The sequence below is a fragment of the Pleuronectes platessa genome, chromosome 2, assembly GCF_947347685.1.
Source record: "Pleuronectes platessa chromosome 2, fPlePla1.1, whole genome shotgun sequence".
Lineage (NCBI taxonomy): Eukaryota > Metazoa > Chordata > Actinopteri > Pleuronectiformes > Pleuronectidae > Pleuronectes > Pleuronectes platessa.
Window position 1 is genome coordinate 3,823,964 of NC_070627.1, and position 20,167 is coordinate 3,844,130.

Sequence of the window (20,167 nt, forward strand, 5' to 3'; positions counted from 1 at the left end):
AATAATATCCCGACCGACACCAGCTTTAGATTGTTGCCTATTATTTGTGGAATAATATGTTGTCGTAAGAAGGATGAAAGGGAATGAAGAAAGTTTTGTCAACCTTGACTTTGATGCATTAGGTTTAAAAGTTAATATCTGGAGAAAAACGCTCTAGTAATATTCCCACCAAGTTTTGTGTAAATCCATCCATGCATTGATGATTTATTTTACACAAACACACTCACAGATAAACTACAAAAACAAAATTTTTGTAAATTTGATAGAAAATTACCGAGAGATACACCAGACTTTGTTGTAACAATCCAAAAAGACCAGACTTTATTTTCTATCATTGATCATGATCGTAAGGGTGAATTATGTATGTCACATTCACTACACTTTAGTGATTCAAAGAAATCCCGTTAGCTGCTGTGAACTGGAACTCAGCAGCGACCTCTAGTGGCGGAGGCTGAGCTCAGCGTGTCGGTGGCTGACGAGCTGCTGAACACACCGTTCCTGGAGAAGAAGGTGTTCCTCACCACCGAGGACCTGGCTCTGCAGGGGGTCCTGTAGTCCAGCGTGAAGTCACCTGGAGACTCTCGTCTCCAGGTGACGCTGGTGATCAGGTGCAGAACAGATGAAAACCTGGATCTGGTGGATTCAGGTGAGGTTTCATGAGAGAAATGAACGTTAGATGGGACTTGTAATGGGAACTGTGGGCTCTCTGTGGAGTTTTGAGCTCTATACTGGGACTTCAGGTTGTTATTCTTCCCAAAGCTCCCTCGTCTTACCCAGCCTCCATCCGTACTCCCAGGACGAGAGCAGAGGGAACTCAAACTTCTCCTCAGGTGGGATCCGGCCTCGTCTCTGCAGGTACAGGCGCCGACCTTTCCCCTGAACACACAGTTCACTGGGAATCACCTCGGAGGTGGCAGAAGGTTAAACACTGAGCGACGGAGTTATAAAATCACTCTGTCATGTTAGTTCAAGAACGTTTTAAGATCTGGAAACAAATCAAATCTGTGTTCAGATGAAGTTGAGTTTCACCAGCTGATGACACGTTGTCTGATTAACAGCCTGATGTCACTGGAACGTTTGGATCTGAAGCTGCTTGTTAATAAATCAACTAAACTACAGAACATATAAATATTGATTTATTCTCATGATCAGCAGCAGAGGAGAAATTCTGAAGCAGATGTGTTTCATACGTTGTGAGAGGAGTCCTGATAAAGAGCCTTTGAGCTCCGTGGAGAAACCGGCCTCATGGCAGGAGCCACACTGAGCCGACCATCATCAGGAGGAGGAAGAAGAGGAGGAGGAGGAGGAGGAAGGTCACTCTGCTTCTTCTTGGGTGCGCTTGGAACAGGAGGCAGGGCAGCCCTGCTGGGTGAAACATACACGTGAGATCAAGTCTTTCTATGAATAGAAGCTCAGATTCAGATTCCTCAGCTCACCGGGGCCGGGCCGACGCTGCAGGCCGCTGTGGGGCCTCGGTGCTCGGCTGGTTGTTGACTCTGCAGCAGGACGGGGAGCTGGGGGCGTAGCGGCTCGTCCAGGACAGACGAGTCATCATCTCCTTCTGAATCTGCTCCCGGTAGCAGTTCTGACTCTGAGTCGTACACAAGCCACGCATCTGCTGCCAGGAGACTTTCATTTAGCATCTCAGTCCAACACTCTGATCAACACCAAGTTCAGAGCTGCTGTTCACATCTGACCTGACCAATCATCAACTTCTCCTGTGACCACAGTTTGACAACTTAATTTCTGAATGTTTATATATGACAGTTATCATGTGTGTAGTTAGTCATTAACATCTTCAACACATCTGATCGTTTTTCATCTTAAGACCCCAGCACCAAAGAAAGAAAAATATAAACTATTCATTAAAAAAGCTTCTTAATTTTATTTAAAAATGAAGCTACACAAAAACACAACAAGCTGATAATCGAATATTTCAATATAATCTTATTTTACCTCTGTTGTGCCTGAAGAGGAGCGGAGCAGGTTCAGCTTCTCACTGTGGATCAGATAACACACAGGGACACACACACACACACACAGAGAGAAACATGACACATACACACACAGTTACCCAGAACTCCTTTTCAATTCTTTGAACGTTTTTCTGAAAAGCGACCCCATGTGGCCATAATATGCTCGACATGCACAACACTGCACAGGGAGCCGCTGCAGAGCTGCGGGTTCTGACCCCTGGCTCCGGCGAAAGAGCGATTTGTTTACTGCTCCGCCGCTAAAGACACGCGGACGTCAACACATTAGTTCGGCTATAATATTAGTTCCTTCTTCCATTTTCTCCTCCCGGTCGCGCGCCCCACCTGTTATGCCTCCGCACCACACAGTTGAGAATCACTGCGCTACACAGGGCCGGCCCTAGCACATTTGGCGCTCCATGCAAGCTTCACTCCTGGCGCCCCCCCCCGAAAACAAAAAAAAGGAATTGTAACTTTCAGACGGTATTCTGCCCTGTAAGACTGCATTTATATTAAAATAAACACAACAACGATCGCAACGACATGGTGCAAGAATTCGATATAGACAGTGTCTTTCCTCAGGAGAAGGAAAACATTCCTTAACGTTTTAGCTAGATAATACCTCAGATAATATGAACGTGTTCACCGTTCAAATTCATTATTTGTCATTAAGTTGCGTTCAGATCAAGGTTCTCATAAAAATGAACGTGTTCATGCGCAACACTTCCTGAAACTCAATAGTTTACTGGCCTACCTGCCTCGGCCGCCTGCGACTCTTCAGCTGTGCTTGATGCTGTTCACTGCTGCTCAAACTCAAGAGTTTGTAGACTAGTGCTCTAAAGATGGACCAAAGTTTAACCAAAAGTTTAAATATACAGTGGGACACGGCATTTTAACTTTTCTATTTTAGCTGTCAAGTGGTTCATGTCTTGACATGTCCTCCCAAAACTTCTTAAATGTTGTGTTGACATGTTAAATGTTATTGCACTTATATCTGTATAATTTATTTTTGCACTCTATAGGAGCCGCCCCCATCAAGTTGTTGAAAGTAACTAAGTAACTTTTACTTAAAGTACATTTTAAATGAACTACTTTTTACTTTTACTTGAGTAGATTTTTAGATGGGTTCTTTTACTTGTACTTAAGTAAAATTTCATCACAGTAAAGGTACTTTTACTTGAGTACAATATTTCAGTACTTTTTACACCTCTGCAGTTAAGGAAGTTGAGGAACATCTGCTCACGATTATTTTTCTAAAAACACAGTAACTAAATCCTCAGGTGAAGTGAAGAGAGGGAACTGAACTGAGATCCAGGAAAGGAGACACTGAAGTCGATCATCTTAATTCCAGTTTATTTTAATTATCAAATGTACATCATCTCTAGAGTTTACTTTCACGTTAAAACACCTTTTCCCCCAAAATACAAAATGAATTTTTTCTTTCCCCACATACAAAAAAACAACACAACAACACAACAACCCTAAAGAACGAAAAGTAGCAGTGATAAGGCGACGACAGGCGGATCAGACATGAGGACACAGGATTCCCACTCAGACGCAGATCTGACCTTTAACTCTGCAGCTCAGATCTGAAGTTGCGGCGACATTATGAACTCGTGGGAATTTTCAAAGAGGTTCAAGAGAAAGAAATCAGCTGACGTCAGTAGTCGAGTGCAGTTTGGCGTTTTCGTGTCAGAGAGAATCAGGTTCGTCGATGTTCTTTAAACTAACAAGACGATAAAGCAAACACACAGAGAAGTCCAGTTCTTTAAGTTGAGATGTTTTTTAGTTTCATTGTTTTGGTTATTTTTGGCTTCTCCTCGTGGCACCAGGTTAAATCAGAGAAACTTCATCTGGCTCCTCGGTGCAGAAACTAAGAGGAATCTCACAGAACTCTGGGGTTTTCATCGACACCGGGGAAAGTGCTGCCTGCTGTTTCCACTTTTAGATCAAATCATAAACATTTTAAAAAAGGTTCGGCTCCACTTCTCCAGATCTCTGACTTCCAGTTTTACAGTTTTGGAAAACGTTGCAGACATTCTCACAAACTAACGTCTTCTGTGAAACCAGCGAACTTTAATTTACCTATCAAGTATAAAAACTCCTCCAGTGCAAAATTGGTCAATTAGTAATTTCAGGGCAGCAGAAGTCTGATGATATCTCCTCCTCCAATCAGGTGATTTCATCCCTCAGCTTCCTTCAGGCCAGATTAGCCGAGGTTTCACCCTCAGAACGTCTCAAGTCACTGAAGTGGTGGTTTTCTATCCCCTTCAACTCTTTAAGGGTTTTTAAAAACGTGTTTTTTCCATCTCTGAAGGGCAGGTTGAGGCATTTCTCAACATATACAGTAATCACATCGGGGCAGAACCTCCTTAAAACATCTGATTCAAACTGAAAAGGTTTGCGCACAAAGCTTTGTTAAAGCCACTCGCTCATTGTTGTAATTTGCATTGCAGCGCGTGTGTCCATTCCGGATCGTACAGGGTGCAGAGCGGGGGTTTATCACGGGACCACGACGTGGAAGGGGGACCCCGGGATGTGGTCTTCGCCCCACTTGACCACCAGGACGTAACTGCCCCGCTCCCTCAGCAGGTAGCCCACGTTGTACTGCAGGTTGCCCAAGTGTTTGACCAGCACCTCCTCACAGGGAGCCTGAGGGCCGTGCACCCCCACCAGCAGCATGTTCTTCCCTGAGGACGAGAGAGAGAGAGAGAGAGAGAGAGAGAGAGAGAGAGAGAGAGAGAGAGAGAGAGAGAGAGAGAGAAGTCAGACGAGTCCTTTCTGATCGAATCCAACAGGGAAGTTGTGTTACCACTGAACTGATCACCGATTTTTTCCCCCACTTCCTTTAACATTGTCAAATCTTTTATCAGCATATCATTGATTTCTCTATTAAAGATGAAAGATATTTATGAGTTTGTGCAACCTGGTGCAGATCTAAACAAAAAATCGGGATCTAGTGAACCTGAATGTTCTCTTCATTCAAACCCACTGTGTCTGTGTCAGAGAATCTAAAGAGTAAAACCACAGTGAACATGTTCTGAGTCTGTGTCTGATGCCCACAGGTGAACAGGGAGCTCTCCTTGCAGACGTCCTTACCGGCCTTGCTGCAGTCCACAGAGAAGCTGCTCCTCTGGCCCACGAAGGCCTTGCTGAGGCCGGAGCCTCGGCTCTGCACCTTGCTGGCGTCCGAGTCGCTGGGCCGGGGCATGATGCTCTGGGTGAGGCTGCCGCTGGACGCCCGTACGGCCGGGTCCACCGTCAGGGTGGACGTCTCACTGGCGTTGGTCACAGTCACCAGCCGCTGACCTGAGAGAGCGGGAGGGAGAAAGGTTTGTTTGTATTTTCCTTTTGTAAAAAACGAATTTCCAGTTTCCATAAACACATTTCAGATGTTTTCGGATGGATTAAATAGAAATCAATGGTTCCTCAATGATTGATTAGTGACCCACAGACACAAGGAGGTGCTCTTTAGGTTCTGAGCAGAGGCGTTCACCACGTTACCTGTGACTTTAGCCTTGAAGGGACTTCCAGTGATGTGGTTGGGTCCTCCATATTTGATGCTGACCAGGTAGTTCCCGGGAGCCATGGGGGTGTAGTGCACCTTGTAGCCCTCTGGAACCTCCTGACAGTCCATCTTCACCTTGGAGGGGCCCTCGATGGTCACGGCCAAGGCCCCGGGGCCCGCCTTGGTGTTGTTGATGATGAACTCTGACTGGGAACCTGCAGGATTACAGACACTCCCACATTTTACAGTCTTACAACTAAAGACGTGTGTGAGGTTTGGTGCAGATTCAAAAAGTGAATCGTTGGGCTTTGTATTTTTGAGAAGCTGACATGTCACCCAGCTAGAGGTGAAGAGGTCAGGGGTCACACAGCTGGACAGACGGGTAACCCACCTGTGGTGCCTCTCTCCAGTCCAGCTCCATACGCTGTGACCAGACCCGGCTCTCCGGTCTGTCCCGGTTCCCCGACTCGGACCTGGAAAGGACTTCCCGGGATGTGAGAGCCGTTGAACTTGACGTCGATGGAGTGGAGGCCGTTCTCCCTCGGGATGAACCGGATGGCATACTTGTCTGGAGGGGGGGGGGGGGGGGATTCGTTACCAACGGGTTCCCAACATCCTGGAGTTCTCACTTCAACAAACTGGTAAACACAAACCTTTCTCCAGCTCGGTGACGGCACACTCCTCCAGAGCACCGGAGGGGCTGTGGACCTTGGCCTCCATCTTCCCCTGCGCTCCATTCAGACGCACCGCAAAGGATGCTGGGTGATTCGCCTTCAGGCCAGACTCCTGCAGAGGTCGGACGCACACAGTCAGTGGACAGACGTAGTAACAAAACACAGACACACACTCGCATACTAGTACTAAGTGTATAATAGTTTCTACTACGTCTCTCTTCTGCTCCTCCTCTTACCTGAGCTCCTGCTGGTGCAGCTCCAGCAGACAGAGGCAGACCCACAATGTTACAAAGCAGTTACACACACTGAGTGTACGACACACAACAGTCTTAAAGGAAGTCATCAGGGAATAAGAAGGGATACATATATTCTTTATTAGGGCCTTTTATATTAGGTTTTTAAATAATTGTGGCCGAGATAAAAACTACAGAGAGGGACTAAAGTTCTTGTAAATTAATAATAAAGTTGTAAATAGTAGAAACAATGTATTAATATATTATTTTTTAAATGGTAAACTTGTACAGGTTAATAAAACTAAAAAAGAACGAAGTACAATGGTCTAAAGTTGGGATGTACGCTCATAACCCCAATGATAATATTATATTTAACTATATAACATTGATATGAATTTGAGCAAATGATATAACCATGGTGTATTTTTGATTAGAATGTAAGAAATTCAAAAACGATCATTTAAATGCTAGAAATTAGATTTTTGCAACTAATCAGATCTGCTCAATAAATTTCAAATATTGACATTAAACAGAAAAACTGTTGATAATCTTCCGTGAAGTCACAGATTGATCGTGTCTGCAGCGTTATTCCCATTAAGAAGGAGGAAACCAGTGCTTCCTGTTGACTGGGCTACAAAGAGCCAGATACAACAAACAGAAGAGCGGAGCTTTATCTACAGCTACAGACAAACTACAGACAAACTACAGACTCCATGAGGAGAGCAGGACGCCTCTGTCTGCTGTGACCAGTCAACCAGCGAGCTGAAGGTGCTGCTGCCGATGATGATGAAGATGATGAAGATGATGATGTTGCTGTTAGGAGCCTTTAAATGAAACACAAGAGAAACACCAGCAGCTCCACACCAGACGAGGAGAGGGATGACCCGAGCCAGGCAAAGGCTGTTTGAGATTTCCATTTAGAAACTCACAGTTTGCCTGACCGGGGTCACGTCCATGAGACCAGTTGCATAAAGAAAACTCCAATACTTTAATCTGCCTGATATAAGTGAGTCAATTCATCAGAGTTCGGATGTTGTTGGTGCTAAAGTTCAAATGATCAATAAAAAACTAAAATGTGAATTAAAGCCCAGACCAGTCAGACGCAGTCATGAGAGGAGTAACATCATATAAAGTCAGATTTCTTATGCAACTGTGCCTCAGAGCCCTTTAGCAAGGCAGGGCAGGCTGGGTGTGGAGGTGTCTCCTCGTGCCTCACCTGAAGGCCGGTAACAGTGAGGCGCCGGGCGTCGTTCACCGGAGCCACGACCGGGACCAGGAAGGGGCTGTCGGGGATGTGCTGCTCGTTGAACTTCACCGAAATCTCATAATCACCTGGAGGACGAGGAGGAGAGAGAGAAACGCTCACAACACACCTCTGGAGTTCAGTCTTCTTGTTAGTCTGATTTTGTGAAACAGCATGTTCTCTGTACCGGGCTCCTGAGCGATGTACGAGACGCCACAGGATCCGTCCTTGCGGTCGTCAAATGAGATCTCGGCCCGGCTCGGCCCCTCCATGGCGATGGACAGGCCGCCGGCCCCCGCCTCCCTCGTCCAGATGCTGAACTCAGCTGTGGAGCAGGAGAGAAACTTTCAAAGACTTTTAAAACTACAAATCCACATCACAGTCTTACATCAGTCCAGGATTTCTCCCTATAAGTGTAAAGTGTGTTTGGGTGTTTATATATTTACCCGGCTCTCCTGCCTGTGCTCCCTCCAGTCCCGGACCTCCTGCTCGCACCTTGGAGGCCCCGCCCTCTCCCAGCGGGCCCACGGTGAACTGGAAGGGGCTGCCTGGCACGTGCACGCCCCTGTACCTCACGCTCACACTGTGCACGCCCATCTCGGTGGGAACGAACCGCACGCAGTAGGTGTCGTTCCCGGCCGCGACCAGCTCGGCCGGCTGACTGGCTCCCGAGGGGGACGTGACCTCCGCGGTGACGTCCTTCATGTCCATCGCTGTGAGGACAGACACGAGATGTGAGGTCGACCCGACAGGCAGAGGAAGTACCATGATGCATTCTGTTCTGATATCTGACGTCTTTCTGTGATTTATCCAATGTGTCACTCAAACCACAAACCAAAATAAAGCTGAAACAGATAAGGAATCACACACACACACACACACACACACAAACAGCTGCAGCATAATAAAGCTTATGTTATGTTGCAGCGTATATTTTTTCCTAAGGCTCTGTAACGCACCCTCCAGCCCTGCACCGCCCCCCGAGCAGCGGGCATCAACCACACAAACACCCTTCACTTCCTTCTCTCTGCCCGCGAGCACCAGACCAGAGAGGCCGGAGATGAGGCGGACGCGCCCCGGAGAGAGGCTCCGACCCGGGGCCACAGCGGAGCCACGAGCCCCGCCGCCCCTGGAGCTGCCAGACCACCAGAGGGAGCAGTAGGAGCGGGAGCGGGAGGGAGAGAGGAGCTGCCGAGACAAGACCAGGAGGAACCAGCTCACTGGAGGAAGAGGAGGATGGCCAGGAGGAGGTGGAGGAAGGAGAACACAGAGGAGGAGGAGGAGGAGGAAGAGGAGGAGGAGGAGGAAGAGGAGAGATGAGTGAAGGGGACAGAAGGCAGAGGAGGAGAAAGTTAAGATAAGCTGAGGGAGAGAAGGTGAGAAGAGAAAGGGGAGGAAGAGGATGGTTGAGATAAAGGGAGGAATGGAAGGAAAAGGAAGGAAAGATCATAAAAGAAAGATGAGACAGGACACAGACAACAGCACTGAGAAGAACTACAGACAGGAAACAGCTTTAGAGAAGCTCTGAAGACGCAGGACGTTGTCTTCATCGAAACAAGCAAACTCTGCTCCACAAGTTTACAGTTAGTGTGTGTGTGTTTCTGTGTGTGTGTGTGTGTGTGTGTGTACCTGGTATCTTCAGACTGAGGTCACACACACTCCCCACGCTGGAGACAGATGCTGCCTTCTGTCGTCGAGTGATGCTCTCCCGGATTCGACCCTCGCCCGTCACCCGCACTGTGAACGGACTTCCTGTTGACACACAGACACACACACACAAACACACACACCAACACACAACTCTATTTGTCAAAGAGGATATCTCACACTATGCTGCAGTAAATCTCTTGCTACACACATCTATAGCTCTAAGTAGTAATAGTGTTTCTCCTCTAACCTGGGACGTGTTCCTCAGCGAAGCGGATGGAGACGATATAGTTCCCGGGCTCGGTCGGACAGTAAGTGACTCCACACGTCCCGTCCTCCATGTCCTCCGTCTGGATGTCCACCTTACTGGGACCTTCGATGGACAGAGCCAGGCCTCCGTAACCTGGACATGCAGAGAAACGAGGTTAACACTTACTGGTTAAAGACATAAGACAGTTCCCAGTGGCTGGCTGCACTGACCGGCCTCTCGTGTGTCCACCACGAAGCTGGTGTTGGTGAACGTGGTTCCCTGGACGAGGCCGTCGCCGTGAGCTTGGACCCGGCTGGCGTCTCCGATCTCCGACTGGACGACCATGATGGTGATGGGACTGTTGGCCACGTGCCGGCCGTTCTTCAGGATGCTGACCTGGTGTTCACCCACCTCCCGGGGGATGAAGGAGATCCCTGAGAGGAGGAGGAGGAGGAGGAGGAGGGATATTTTAATAAATTCAGATTTGAATCACTTTCAAAACGTGTATTTTTGAATGTGTCATACCGATGTGGTTGTTGGTCATCCTCTTCAGCAGGCAGGGCTCGTCCCGGCCGGACGGCGACCGGATGCTGGCGGTCAGCAGGCTGAGGTCCGTCTCGTTTATATCCAGAGAGAAATCTGCCGCTGAGCCCAGTTTGACATGAGAGCGCCGCTGGTTGTCCTCTGCAACACACAGACACACAAACACACAAACACAGAGGTGACACACTGCTGGGGAGCCTCTGGGAAGTCGGATTGTTGCTTAAACAAAATGCGTTTTGAATGCAGGTACATTCAGTTTGTTATCCTGAGCATATGTAGAGGGTTTGGGGTTGTTTATCATTGGATGTGTGTTTTTGTGTGTCTGTGTGTAGACTGACCGGTGATCCTGGCCGTGAACGGGCTGCCGGCGATGTGCTCGTTGTTGTACTTCACCAGGATGTTGTAGTCTCCGGGCAGAGTGGGCATGTAGCTGACGCTGCACGTCCCGTCCTTGTTGTCCACGCAGGTGATGTCCGCTTTGGACGGACCCTCGATGGCCAAGTCCAGACCGCCTGGACAGACACACACACACACACAGACACACACACACAGACACACACAATATTTACAACAGGATCTTAAAACAATATTTTATTTGGCTCATAATACATTTTACAAGAAGTCACAGACATGTCACTGTGAACCTTTGACCAATGAAAACTAAGCAGCTAATCTTTGAGTCCATTTGAACAATTTTGTGTTGTCACCGAAACCAAATCAGGACATTTGAGTCCAACTGAACATTTGAACCTAACTTGAAGAAATCCCTCAAAGTGTCCCAGACATATTGTGTTTAAAAGAACAAGACAGAACCAACACATCGGCATTAAATACACAAACATTTTGACCGATGGATGGAAACTTGACTTTGGATTTAAAAACGATATCTCCTGGTTCCTCTCGTACCTTCGGAGGCGTCCTCTGTGAACACGGTGAACGTGGCCATCTTCTGGGCCACGCCGTAACTCAGACCGGGGCCGTAGGCCGTGACGTTGGGACTGCTGGCGTGATTCACATAGAACTGGAGGGGAGACTCTGAAACACACACACACAAATTCAACAATACAACAACAACAACAGGGGTCAAATCTACAGGTACATAAATCTGAATCAGTGTCTCATGTTGGGAGAGGCTGACCTCAGGCCTCAGAAATTAGGTTTTGACACGTGCTTCCCATGAGGACTTCTGCTCAAGGTATGTGTGAGAAAGGTACACAAGGGACCCCCCCCCCCCCCACACACACACACACACACACACAGACACACACACACAAACCCCTACACAGATTCTCAGGGTCTAACGTCATTACAGGCTGATTGTTAATCGTTTTCTCCTGCTGGTTGAAAATAAGCAATAAACACACACACACACACACACACACACACACACACACACACTTAATCACAAACATGCACCGTGCACACCTTCTGTTTACCACAGAGACAGATCCCTAATCACCGACTCTCTCCGTGTTCCTTCCCGTCAATGACGTCAAAACGTCCAAACAGCCCGGCAGCAGGTTCTGTCCTGCTCACCATGTGTCTACCGCTCACCTCTGCACCTTGTGTGTGTGTGTGTGTCTGTGTGCGTGTGTGTGTGTGTGTCGAGTGCAAACCTGGGATGTGCGTGCCGTTGTACTTGATGTGCATCTCGTGCAGGCCGGCCTCGGTGGGCGAGTACTGAACAGTGACCGTCCCGTCCAGGTTGTCTGTGATCAGCGGCTGAGCAGATTTACCTGAAGGCATCAGCACCTCACCTGAGACACACACAGACACACACAGACACACACACAGACACACACACACGTTCACAGCTGATTTCTGTTTGAGATTTCAGTTGTTGGTTAATCTGAACTTTTTGCAAAAGGACTTAGGTTAAAAATCAGCCGGCAAACACTTGATTTTTGCAGTTACCGGTGATCTCTCCCTTCCTGAAGGAGAACGGTATCACCATGTCGAACGACCGGAAGCCACTTCCGTTCACGCTGCTGCTGATTGGCTCAGAGCCATCCGAGGTCACCTGGAGGAGACACACACACACACACACACACACACAGACTTCAACGTGTGATTCAACACTGAAACGCTTCCTGTTCACGACCTGCGTTAGAAACATGCTGCTGCTGCATCCAAGCCCCGCCCACCCAGGGGCATCCTGGGAAGTGTGTAGCGATGGAGCAGGAAGAGAGAGAGGAAGAGGAGGTTGATGATGTTGTTGATGATGATGATGATGATGAGGAGGTGACTGTGATGCGGCCACAGCGATGAGGGGTGCACTCAGGGAGAGAGAGGGAGAGGGAGAGAGGGAGAGAGAGAGAGAGAGAGAGAGAGAGAGACCACCACAACCAATCTCCTGGAGACGAGAAAAAGAATAACCCGTAACCATTGTTTATGTGATGATGTGAGAAGTTTGCTGCGATCCCATTGGCTGAGACAAAAAGATGAAGAGATGGCAGAGGAAGCAAAGCGGTCGAGCGAGGACACGTTAGAATGGGAGAGAGAGCGAGGTCAGGTGTGAACCAGCAGCCAGTAACCTGCAACAGAGAGGAGCCGAGTGTGTGTGCGCGCGTGTGTGTACATGTAATGTTGTGTTTATATGGACTATAGATTGTAATGTGAGTCTGCAGTGTGTATTCGTGTGTGTTTTGAATGTTTGTGTGAATCTGACTGACCATTAAAAGGTCATTTTACACTAATCATAAAAAACATTGTGTGTATTACAGCTTGTTGGTTGCATGCTTACATGACGTGTGTGTGTGTGTGTGTGTTTGTGTTGTGTTAATGCATATTTTGTGTTTTGGTACCCAGGGCTGAAACCCAGCTCCAGGGGGAGCGGCCTTTTGCTGTTGAGACATCTGCTGTTGCATCATCGGTACCTCATCAGTAGCCTGAAGACACAATATTAAGGGTTAACATGTGACCTGCTACACACACACACACACACACGGACACCACCTTTGTACACATGTGTGGAGGTTTCTCCTCAGTAGGGCCATCGCAAGTTAGAGCTCCACTTGTCAGATAACACAAGTTCTATTTTAAAACAGCAAATATTAGTTAGTTTTTCCATCTACGGAAGTTTAATTGTGAAATTAAATCTATTCACAGCTGATTTTTGAAGCTTCCTCACTTCAGTTCTAGTTCTTCCAACTTTTTGCTCAGTCCTGAAAGTTCTGTCAACAAACTTCAGTCCCGTTCACACGTTACACAGACGTTTAGTTCAGGTTTAAAATCAAAGAAAACTCAAATTTGATTTGCTCCCTTCAAAGACTCCTCTGATCTTAATGCTGAATCTGTAACACATGTTTGCGACACAGAAAGACAGGAAGTTGACATATGCTGAGGCCTCATGGGTAAATCCTGGTGTGCGAATTGGAATTTGTGTAATTTACACAACTCAAGTTTCCAGAGTGAAAAGAAACACGATTTCTCCATCTGTCTCCATGATGCTCTTCCGCTCAAAGCTGCAACAATCAACCACCTCCTCCTGTATAAAAACCAGTTTCCACTCCCAGACTTCCCAGTAGTGTCCCTCACCATGACTTTGAAGGGGCTGCGTGGGACGTTCTCTCCTCCGAAGCGCACGTAGATCACGTAGTTCCCGGGAGCCGGAGCCGTGTAGAAGATGTCGAAGGTCCCGTCCTCGTTCTCCAGGACCTCGGCCTCCACCTCGCTGCCGTCGGGCTGCACCACCACGCAGCTCACCTTCCCCTTCCCGGCCCCCGTGGCGTTCACCACCAGGCCCAGCTCCTCGCCTATGGCCACCGTGGGGCCCACGCCGGGACCTGAGGGGGGGGGGGGGGGGGGTTATTAGGGTTTGTGCGTTTTGGACATGTGGTTCCTGTGAGACATTTGATTCTCACGTACCTGTGACGGTGCACTTGCTGGCGTCTCCGCTGGCCGTGGCCCGGACTCTGTAGGGCGAGGCCGGGATGTCGTCTCCACCGTACTTGATCACGATGGTGTAGCGTCCGGCGCGGTCCGGGACGTAAGACACCCCGTACGTCCCGTCCCCCTTGTCCTGGATACTGGGCTGCTTGGTCTTACCATCCTGGTCCTGAAATGAAAGGAGGGGGCCACGTTGATCAAACTCCAGATCGGTTGAATCATCGTTTGTGCGATTGTGTGATTGTGAGTCTGTGTGTCTTACGGTGATGGCCACGCTCAGCTGACCCTGGCCGGCGTCCTTGGCGTCGATGTTGAACTCGACGGGGAAGCTGGCCGGGACACCACTGGTCAGACCGGGCCCACTGGCTCGCACCTTACTGGCATCATGAGTGGGCAGAACCCGGAACTTGAAGGGACTGAGAGAGGACACAAGTTACTAAAGAGACTGATGTCAGAGCCCCTGAGCAAGGCACCAAATCCCCACTGCAGCCACCAGGGGGGATTTCTGTGTTAGTCTAAAAACAGATTTTTGCTTTAAGCAGAAACACTGCCCCCTGGTGGTGGCCTCCACTGACCAGTGAAGTTTCCGTCTACATTCATGTCTTTCCCCAGACTCATGAGGACACTATGACATTCAGCCACTGACCTCTAATCAGTTCATCTTTGAGTCGAAATGACAACTGATAAAATGTTCAGCTCCCGTTACATTAGTACTTCTGTAGTGCAGTACTGACGAGTACCTGCGGGGGACGTCCTCCTCTGCGTACTTGACGGCCACAGAGTACGGTCCCTCCACCGAGGGGACGTAGGACACCGAGTGAGTCCCGTCCCCGTTGTCTTTCACCTCCACGGGCTCAGCGACGCCTTTAGGAGCCGTGACAGCCACGGCCAGGGGGGCCACGCCCGCCTTCCTGCAGTCCACCGTGAAGGATTGTGGGATGTTGCATCTGACCCCTGACCCCACGCCGGGACCGGTCACTTTGACCTTACTGGAGTCCACCACGTCCTTCACCGGGACTTTGAACGGACTTCCTGGAGAGAGCATAAAGAGGAGATGTCACAAAAACAACCGGAAACACAATCCCACAAATCATAACAATCATAACAATCATAACAATAACGTGTTTTAAGGGTTTAAAGAAGGAATGTGATCTCACCGGGGATGTGCTCCCCCCCGTAGGTGATGTTGACGTCGTAGAGTCCGGGCGTGTAGGGGACGTACTCCACGCTGCAGCTGCCATCTTTGTTGTCCTTACAAGACATCTTGGACTCTGACGGACCCTCCACGGTGATGCCGAGGCCGCCGATACCCGCCCCTCTGTTCACGGGTAAATGCAGAATGAGACATTGTAATATAAAAGCAATTCTTATGAGTCAGAGAGGAGTCTTAATACTCAGAAACACGACATTAAAAAGATTTGATAAGTGGGTTGGCTCCCCCGGCAGCACCTGGTGACGATGTTGAACTTGTTGGTTTTGTCGGTCAGGGCTTGTTGGAGCCCGGGGCCGGACGCCACCACCTTGCTGGGGTCACATCCCTCCGACACGGTGACCCTGAACGGGCTCTTGGGAACCGGCGTGTCGTCGTACAGAACCTGGACGCTGTGGACGCCTGAAACAAAACGCAGCAGGAGGGAGAGCAGCTGAGGAACCTGACACCACGACACGGCTCAGAGCTTCATCTTGATACTGGGGTTTGAACACACGGGCTCGGGGGGTGTTACCGTTCTCAAAGGGAGTGTACTCCACTCTGTAGGTGCCGTCGGCCTCGTCGGTCACCTGACAGTCAGTCAGCGCTCCGGACGGGTTCCTGACCTCAGCCTTCACGTGGTCGCCTCCTCGCCGGCTCAGGGGACGAGCGTCCACCGTGAAGTCTGTGGTGGCTTCTCGGAAAATAGCTGCAGGGGAGCAGAGAGGGGGGGGTTTAAAGATGAATTTAATGAGCCTGAGAAATCATCATGAAGGAAACTGAGATTTATTTTTCTTTTAGCTGAATATGCATTTAATACTCATTTGTGCTCTCAAATTACAGATTTCGACAAAGTTTATGGTCAAAGTAGGAATTTAAGTTATATTTATCAGTCAGTTAACACAGCTACACGTAAGGTCCACACTGCACCTTGTCCCTCCACTCCAGGTCCAAACACTTTGACCTTCGAGGTGTCCACAGCAGGATCCACCATCACCTTGGCCGGGAAACCGGGGACGGCCTTTCCTCCGTACTTCAGCAGCAGCGTGTACATCCCCGAGGTCAGAGGGACGTAGGTGACGGTGTAGGTCCCGTCTTTGTTGTCCACCACCTCCGTCTTAGCTCTCACACCTGGAACAACAGGTCTCACTTTCACTTTCTCATCGCAGAATGAAGGATGGAGTTACAGAGCGGTGAAGAGACAAAGCCGGTGGTTTCTGGCTTCAGGGCTCGTTTGAGAACATTCTCTGATTCTCCATCACACTGGACCATGAGGCCTCCACAGAGACGAGACCTGAACAATCATCTAATAATCACATTTTCACTATTAACAAAGGTATTGTTTTTTCTATTATTCTTTATTCATCCTTATAGGCGGCACATAGCTTCTGCTAAAATAAAACCTCTCATCTAAAATTAGCTGATTTTACAAATGTTGAACGTAACCTGGAAACTAAAACAGAGGCTGTGTGATTGAAAGTTACCGGAGCCTGGAGCCGAGCCAGTGGGGCTGGAGGGGGAGGAGTCTGGCAGGGCCTCCAGGCTGAGCTGACCCGGTCCAGCCAGGGAACAGTCCACATTCACCACACTGGTCTCACCGACCTGCAGGGACACAACAGGCTGCGTCACCACTTCATTCTTTAGAAACTATTAAACAGACATTTTATCACTGAACCTGGAAAAAGCTATGTTCCCCCGCTGAGAGTTTCCAACCACATGTAGCTCAATGTTTTTCCATTTCGTCGAGATTAATAAGTGGTTCTAGCAACCCATGCAACTTAGAGTCCCCCCCCCCCCCCCCCCCAGTTTGAATCTTCAGCCCTCCTGCTCATTGCCCCTCTGGACCCTCACCTTGGCTCTCTTCAGGCCCGACCCTGACGCCACCACCTTGGAGGGGTCAAAGGGCATCTGGATGTCCGCCCTGAACGGCGAGCCGGGGATGTGGACCTCCTCAAACAGGATGTTGACCAGATAGTCTCCAGGCTCGGTGGGCAGGTAAGAGACAGAGCAGGTCCCGTCTCCGTTGTCCGAGCACTCGATCTTGGCTTCGGTCGGCCCCTCCACCGTCAGCCCCAGGCCTCCGGTGCCAGCCCCCTTGGTGTCGATGGTGAACTCTGCAGGGTTCCCCACCAAACCCCCTTTCAGGCCCGGACCAAACGCCTTCACCTGGGGGGGGGGGGGGGGGGGGGCAGCAGTGAGGTCATGCAGCCACTTCTATTACAGTTAAATTTGTTGATTTCACCTTTTTTGTTGATGTTTTATTGGTGTTATTCAACGATTCCACAGATTTACATGTGTCATGGAAAGTGACTGATGCTAACAGTGATGTTACCTTGCTTGGGTCTGGAGGCAGCTGGGCCTCGACAGGGAAGGGGCTCCCAGGGACGGGGTGTCCATCGTAGGACACGTTCACAGCGTACAGGCCCTCCTCTGTGGGGGTGTAACGCACCAGGCTGACATCGGCCGACTTGGACTGAGGCTCCACTTTACAGGGCACAGCACGCTGACTGGGACTCAGCTATGAAAACACACAGGCACTGGTGAATTCTTATGAATTTTATTTATTTGTAATATTAAAATCAACACTAGACTGAGTCTGGCACTCACCACTGCCACCTCCAGGTGGCCTTGACCTCCTGCCCCCTTGGTGTCAACCGTAAACTGCTGCTCCTGATCGACCTCCACTCCTGAAATCAGAGTTTTACAATTAAAACAATATACGACTAACAGATTATGTTAAAGTGCAGAGCTCCACTAATACTAAATACCAACTAACACCTGCTAATATCTAATGATAACTTAAATTGTGCAGAAGACCTTCAGACCTACAATGGATATTTACCATCTTGTCCTATATTCTAATCATATAATCTATAATAATCTTCCCTCTGCAGATGCTGGTGCCCTGGACATGTATTTGCTGATAGAAACTTCAATGACCTTTTACATGTTTGCAGAGATTTAACTCCACAGATTCAAACCAGACAAAGGCTGAAGAGCTCTTACTTCCATCCAGGTCGTCCACTGTGACCTTGTCCAGGTCCAGCGGGGCGGCCACCCCGACCGTGAACGGGCTCTTGGCGATGGGGTCTCCTCCGAACGTCACAGAGACGGCCGTATCCCCCTGCAGGCGGATTCAACGGTTACTGTTTGAGATGTTAAGTGACTGAAGACCGGTCGAGATGAGCGTCTGCGAGGTTTGTTGTTTTTGTGCGAACACAACTGGTGAGTACAACTGTCATCGCGGCTGAGGAGGATTTGATCTCACTCTCACAACTCTTATCCTCCTATCATCTTGGTTTGATAAAGAGCTGAGACAATACAGGGATCTCTCAGTGAAAATATTGAACAGCCTCATGCACGGCTATTTATTGTGACGCACATTGGAAGACAGTTTGTGATTAGCGGTTGTGCAGGAGCTTATGTGATGTCCCCGTTGATCAGTTGTGTATCTGTCGTAACCACTGGGCTGGTGCGTGTGGGCAGTACCTGTGTGACAGGTGTGTACTTGACCGTCTGAGAGTAGTCGTAGTTGTCGATGATGTCGAAGTCTTTGACCGGCGAGGAGAAGGAGACGTCCAGCGGTGCTTTGCCGGCTCCTTTAGTCAACACGGTGAAATGAGTCGGCTTCCCACTCTCCACGCCTGCACAGGTCGAGGAGGAGAGAGAGAGAGATTTAAAGTACAACTGGCTGATTAGACCAAGAGCTGTGTGTGTGTGTGTGTGTGTGTGTGTGTGTGTCTGTGAGTGTGTGTCTCACCAGTGCGAGCCAGTCCGGGACCCTCTGCTTTAACCTTCGATGCATCGTGTGAAGGAGCAACTTTGACCTGGAAGGGGCTCTGTGGTACTTCCTGTGGGAAAACATTCATATCCTGTCAACATCTGAAACTAAACCTCCAGGCCTAACAGCTGTGTGTGTGTGTGTGTGTGTGTGTGTGTGTGTGTGTGTGTGTGTGTGTGTGTGTGTGTGTACCTTGTCTGTGAACAGGACTTTAACGGTGAGTCGTCCCGCAGCGGGGGGGATGTATTTGACGGTGAACGTGTCGTTGGCGTTGGGGATGATGTCAAAATCCACGTCAGCTTCCTGCTCACCGACCATGTTGGCGTCACATTTAATTCCCACGCTGACGTCACCTGAAACAATATGAACACAATATTTGAGCGTTGGATAATCAGATGTGAAACCATATGTTATTACAGTTTCTTTTTACTTCCCAGTGTGACAGCAAACTCTCAGAGAAACACAAGAGGGTGCTGGAAGGTGTGTTTTCCGTCTGCCCCCCCCATCTAGATAATTGATTCACGTCAGCTGCACTTTGCCGCCGGGACGCCACAAAGACATGAGCTCTAATGTAAACAACAAACCAACCGTTCAGCACAATGTGAGTTCCCTGCAGCCGAGCGCGGCCATCAATCACAGCTCAGGAATTCAGAGTATGAGAGGAATGACCCAGGAAACCAACAGACAACAGAACCAGGTCAGATTCTGAGCAGCAGGAGGAACCACTGACAGCCACTCAACTCTCTCTCTCTCTCTCTTTAGAACCGCGCCTGCTGCCCCCACATAGCTTGCTCGCCCGGGAGGAGCAATCAACACAATGTTGTTTGACAAGTGTGTTCAATCATAATAAACAATGGCCCGTTGTGCACAACAATAGAAAGAGGTACTGAGGCCTTTTCTCTGGTCCTTATTGTTGAGGTAAAAACTAGAAATATCTGTTCATAAACTCACCTCTCAAGGATTATTAAAAATTATATTTAATGTGAGCAAGTTATCAGAGGTGGAGCGGCACTAATACTGTAAATCTGTGGAAATGAGGGAGAATCTCAAAAGGAAGGTTTTCATAATTTTATGGAATCAATGCCACAAAGAACTGAGACTGGAGCGAAGGGAAGAACTTCCCAGTGCTAGACTGGTGATCCTAATAAAGTGCTCAGTGGGGGGTTTGCACGGCAGGTAAATGATGAAATGTGTGTGTGTGTGTGTGTTCCTCCTTCAGAATGATGAATATCCTGTCA

At 48.9% G+C, this 20,167-nt stretch overlaps 2 protein-coding genes across 2 annotated transcripts in view; both read right to left on the minus strand.

The window, feature by feature from the left end:
• Window positions 1-394: 394 nt before the first annotated feature.
• LOC128459188 (protein ATP6V1FNB) lies at window positions 395-2,170 on the minus strand. The gene is made up of 5 exons (XM_053444293.1): window positions 1,957-2,170; window positions 1,437-1,615; window positions 1,191-1,362; window positions 774-876; window positions 395-571 (listed from the first exon to the last, which is right to left on the minus strand). Exons 2-5 carry the CDS (start codon window positions 1,613-1,615, stop codon window positions 426-428), a joined length of 600 nt encoding a protein of 199 aa, XP_053300268.1. The 5' UTR covers window positions 1,957-2,170; the 3' UTR covers window positions 395-425.
• A 1,135-nt stretch (window positions 2,171-3,305) lies between these two features.
• The window catches only part of LOC128462062 (filamin-B), a 47,173-nt gene continuing 30,311 nt past the window's right edge, over window positions 3,306-20,167 (minus strand). Inside the window, exons 17-49 of the mRNA XM_053447315.1 lie at window positions 19,122-19,282; window positions 18,909-18,999; window positions 18,638-18,792; window positions 18,155-18,272; window positions 17,756-17,835; window positions 17,481-17,666; window positions 17,000-17,314; window positions 16,633-16,750; window positions 16,079-16,279; window positions 15,684-15,857; window positions 15,409-15,571; window positions 15,117-15,277; window positions 14,700-14,991; window positions 14,222-14,375; window positions 13,939-14,128; window positions 13,609-13,856; window positions 12,876-12,959; window positions 11,986-12,091; window positions 11,688-11,828; window positions 10,978-11,106; window positions 10,410-10,583; window positions 10,054-10,212; window positions 9,759-9,962; window positions 9,529-9,681; window positions 9,261-9,383; window positions 8,078-8,344; window positions 7,819-7,956; window positions 7,605-7,720; window positions 6,135-6,267; window positions 5,873-6,049; window positions 5,478-5,696; window positions 5,073-5,282; window positions 3,306-4,663 (exon numbers count right to left, since the gene is read on the minus strand). Of these exons, the coding sequence (XP_053303290.1) occupies window positions 4,476-4,663; window positions 5,073-5,282; window positions 5,478-5,696; window positions 5,873-6,049; window positions 6,135-6,267; window positions 7,605-7,720; window positions 7,819-7,956; window positions 8,078-8,344; window positions 9,261-9,383; window positions 9,529-9,681; window positions 9,759-9,962; window positions 10,054-10,212; window positions 10,410-10,583; window positions 10,978-11,106; window positions 11,688-11,828; window positions 11,986-12,091; window positions 12,876-12,959; window positions 13,609-13,856; window positions 13,939-14,128; window positions 14,222-14,375; window positions 14,700-14,991; window positions 15,117-15,277; window positions 15,409-15,571; window positions 15,684-15,857; window positions 16,079-16,279; window positions 16,633-16,750; window positions 17,000-17,314; window positions 17,481-17,666; window positions 17,756-17,835; window positions 18,155-18,272; window positions 18,638-18,792; window positions 18,909-18,999; window positions 19,122-19,282 (5,528 nt within the window). The 3' untranslated portion in view covers window positions 3,306-4,475. The remainder of the gene's footprint in view (window positions 4,664-5,072; window positions 5,283-5,477; window positions 5,697-5,872; window positions 6,050-6,134; window positions 6,268-7,604; window positions 7,721-7,818; window positions 7,957-8,077; window positions 8,345-9,260; window positions 9,384-9,528; window positions 9,682-9,758; window positions 9,963-10,053; window positions 10,213-10,409; window positions 10,584-10,977; window positions 11,107-11,687; window positions 11,829-11,985; window positions 12,092-12,875; window positions 12,960-13,608; window positions 13,857-13,938; window positions 14,129-14,221; window positions 14,376-14,699; window positions 14,992-15,116; window positions 15,278-15,408; window positions 15,572-15,683; window positions 15,858-16,078; window positions 16,280-16,632; window positions 16,751-16,999; window positions 17,315-17,480; window positions 17,667-17,755; window positions 17,836-18,154; window positions 18,273-18,637; window positions 18,793-18,908; window positions 19,000-19,121; window positions 19,283-20,167) is intronic.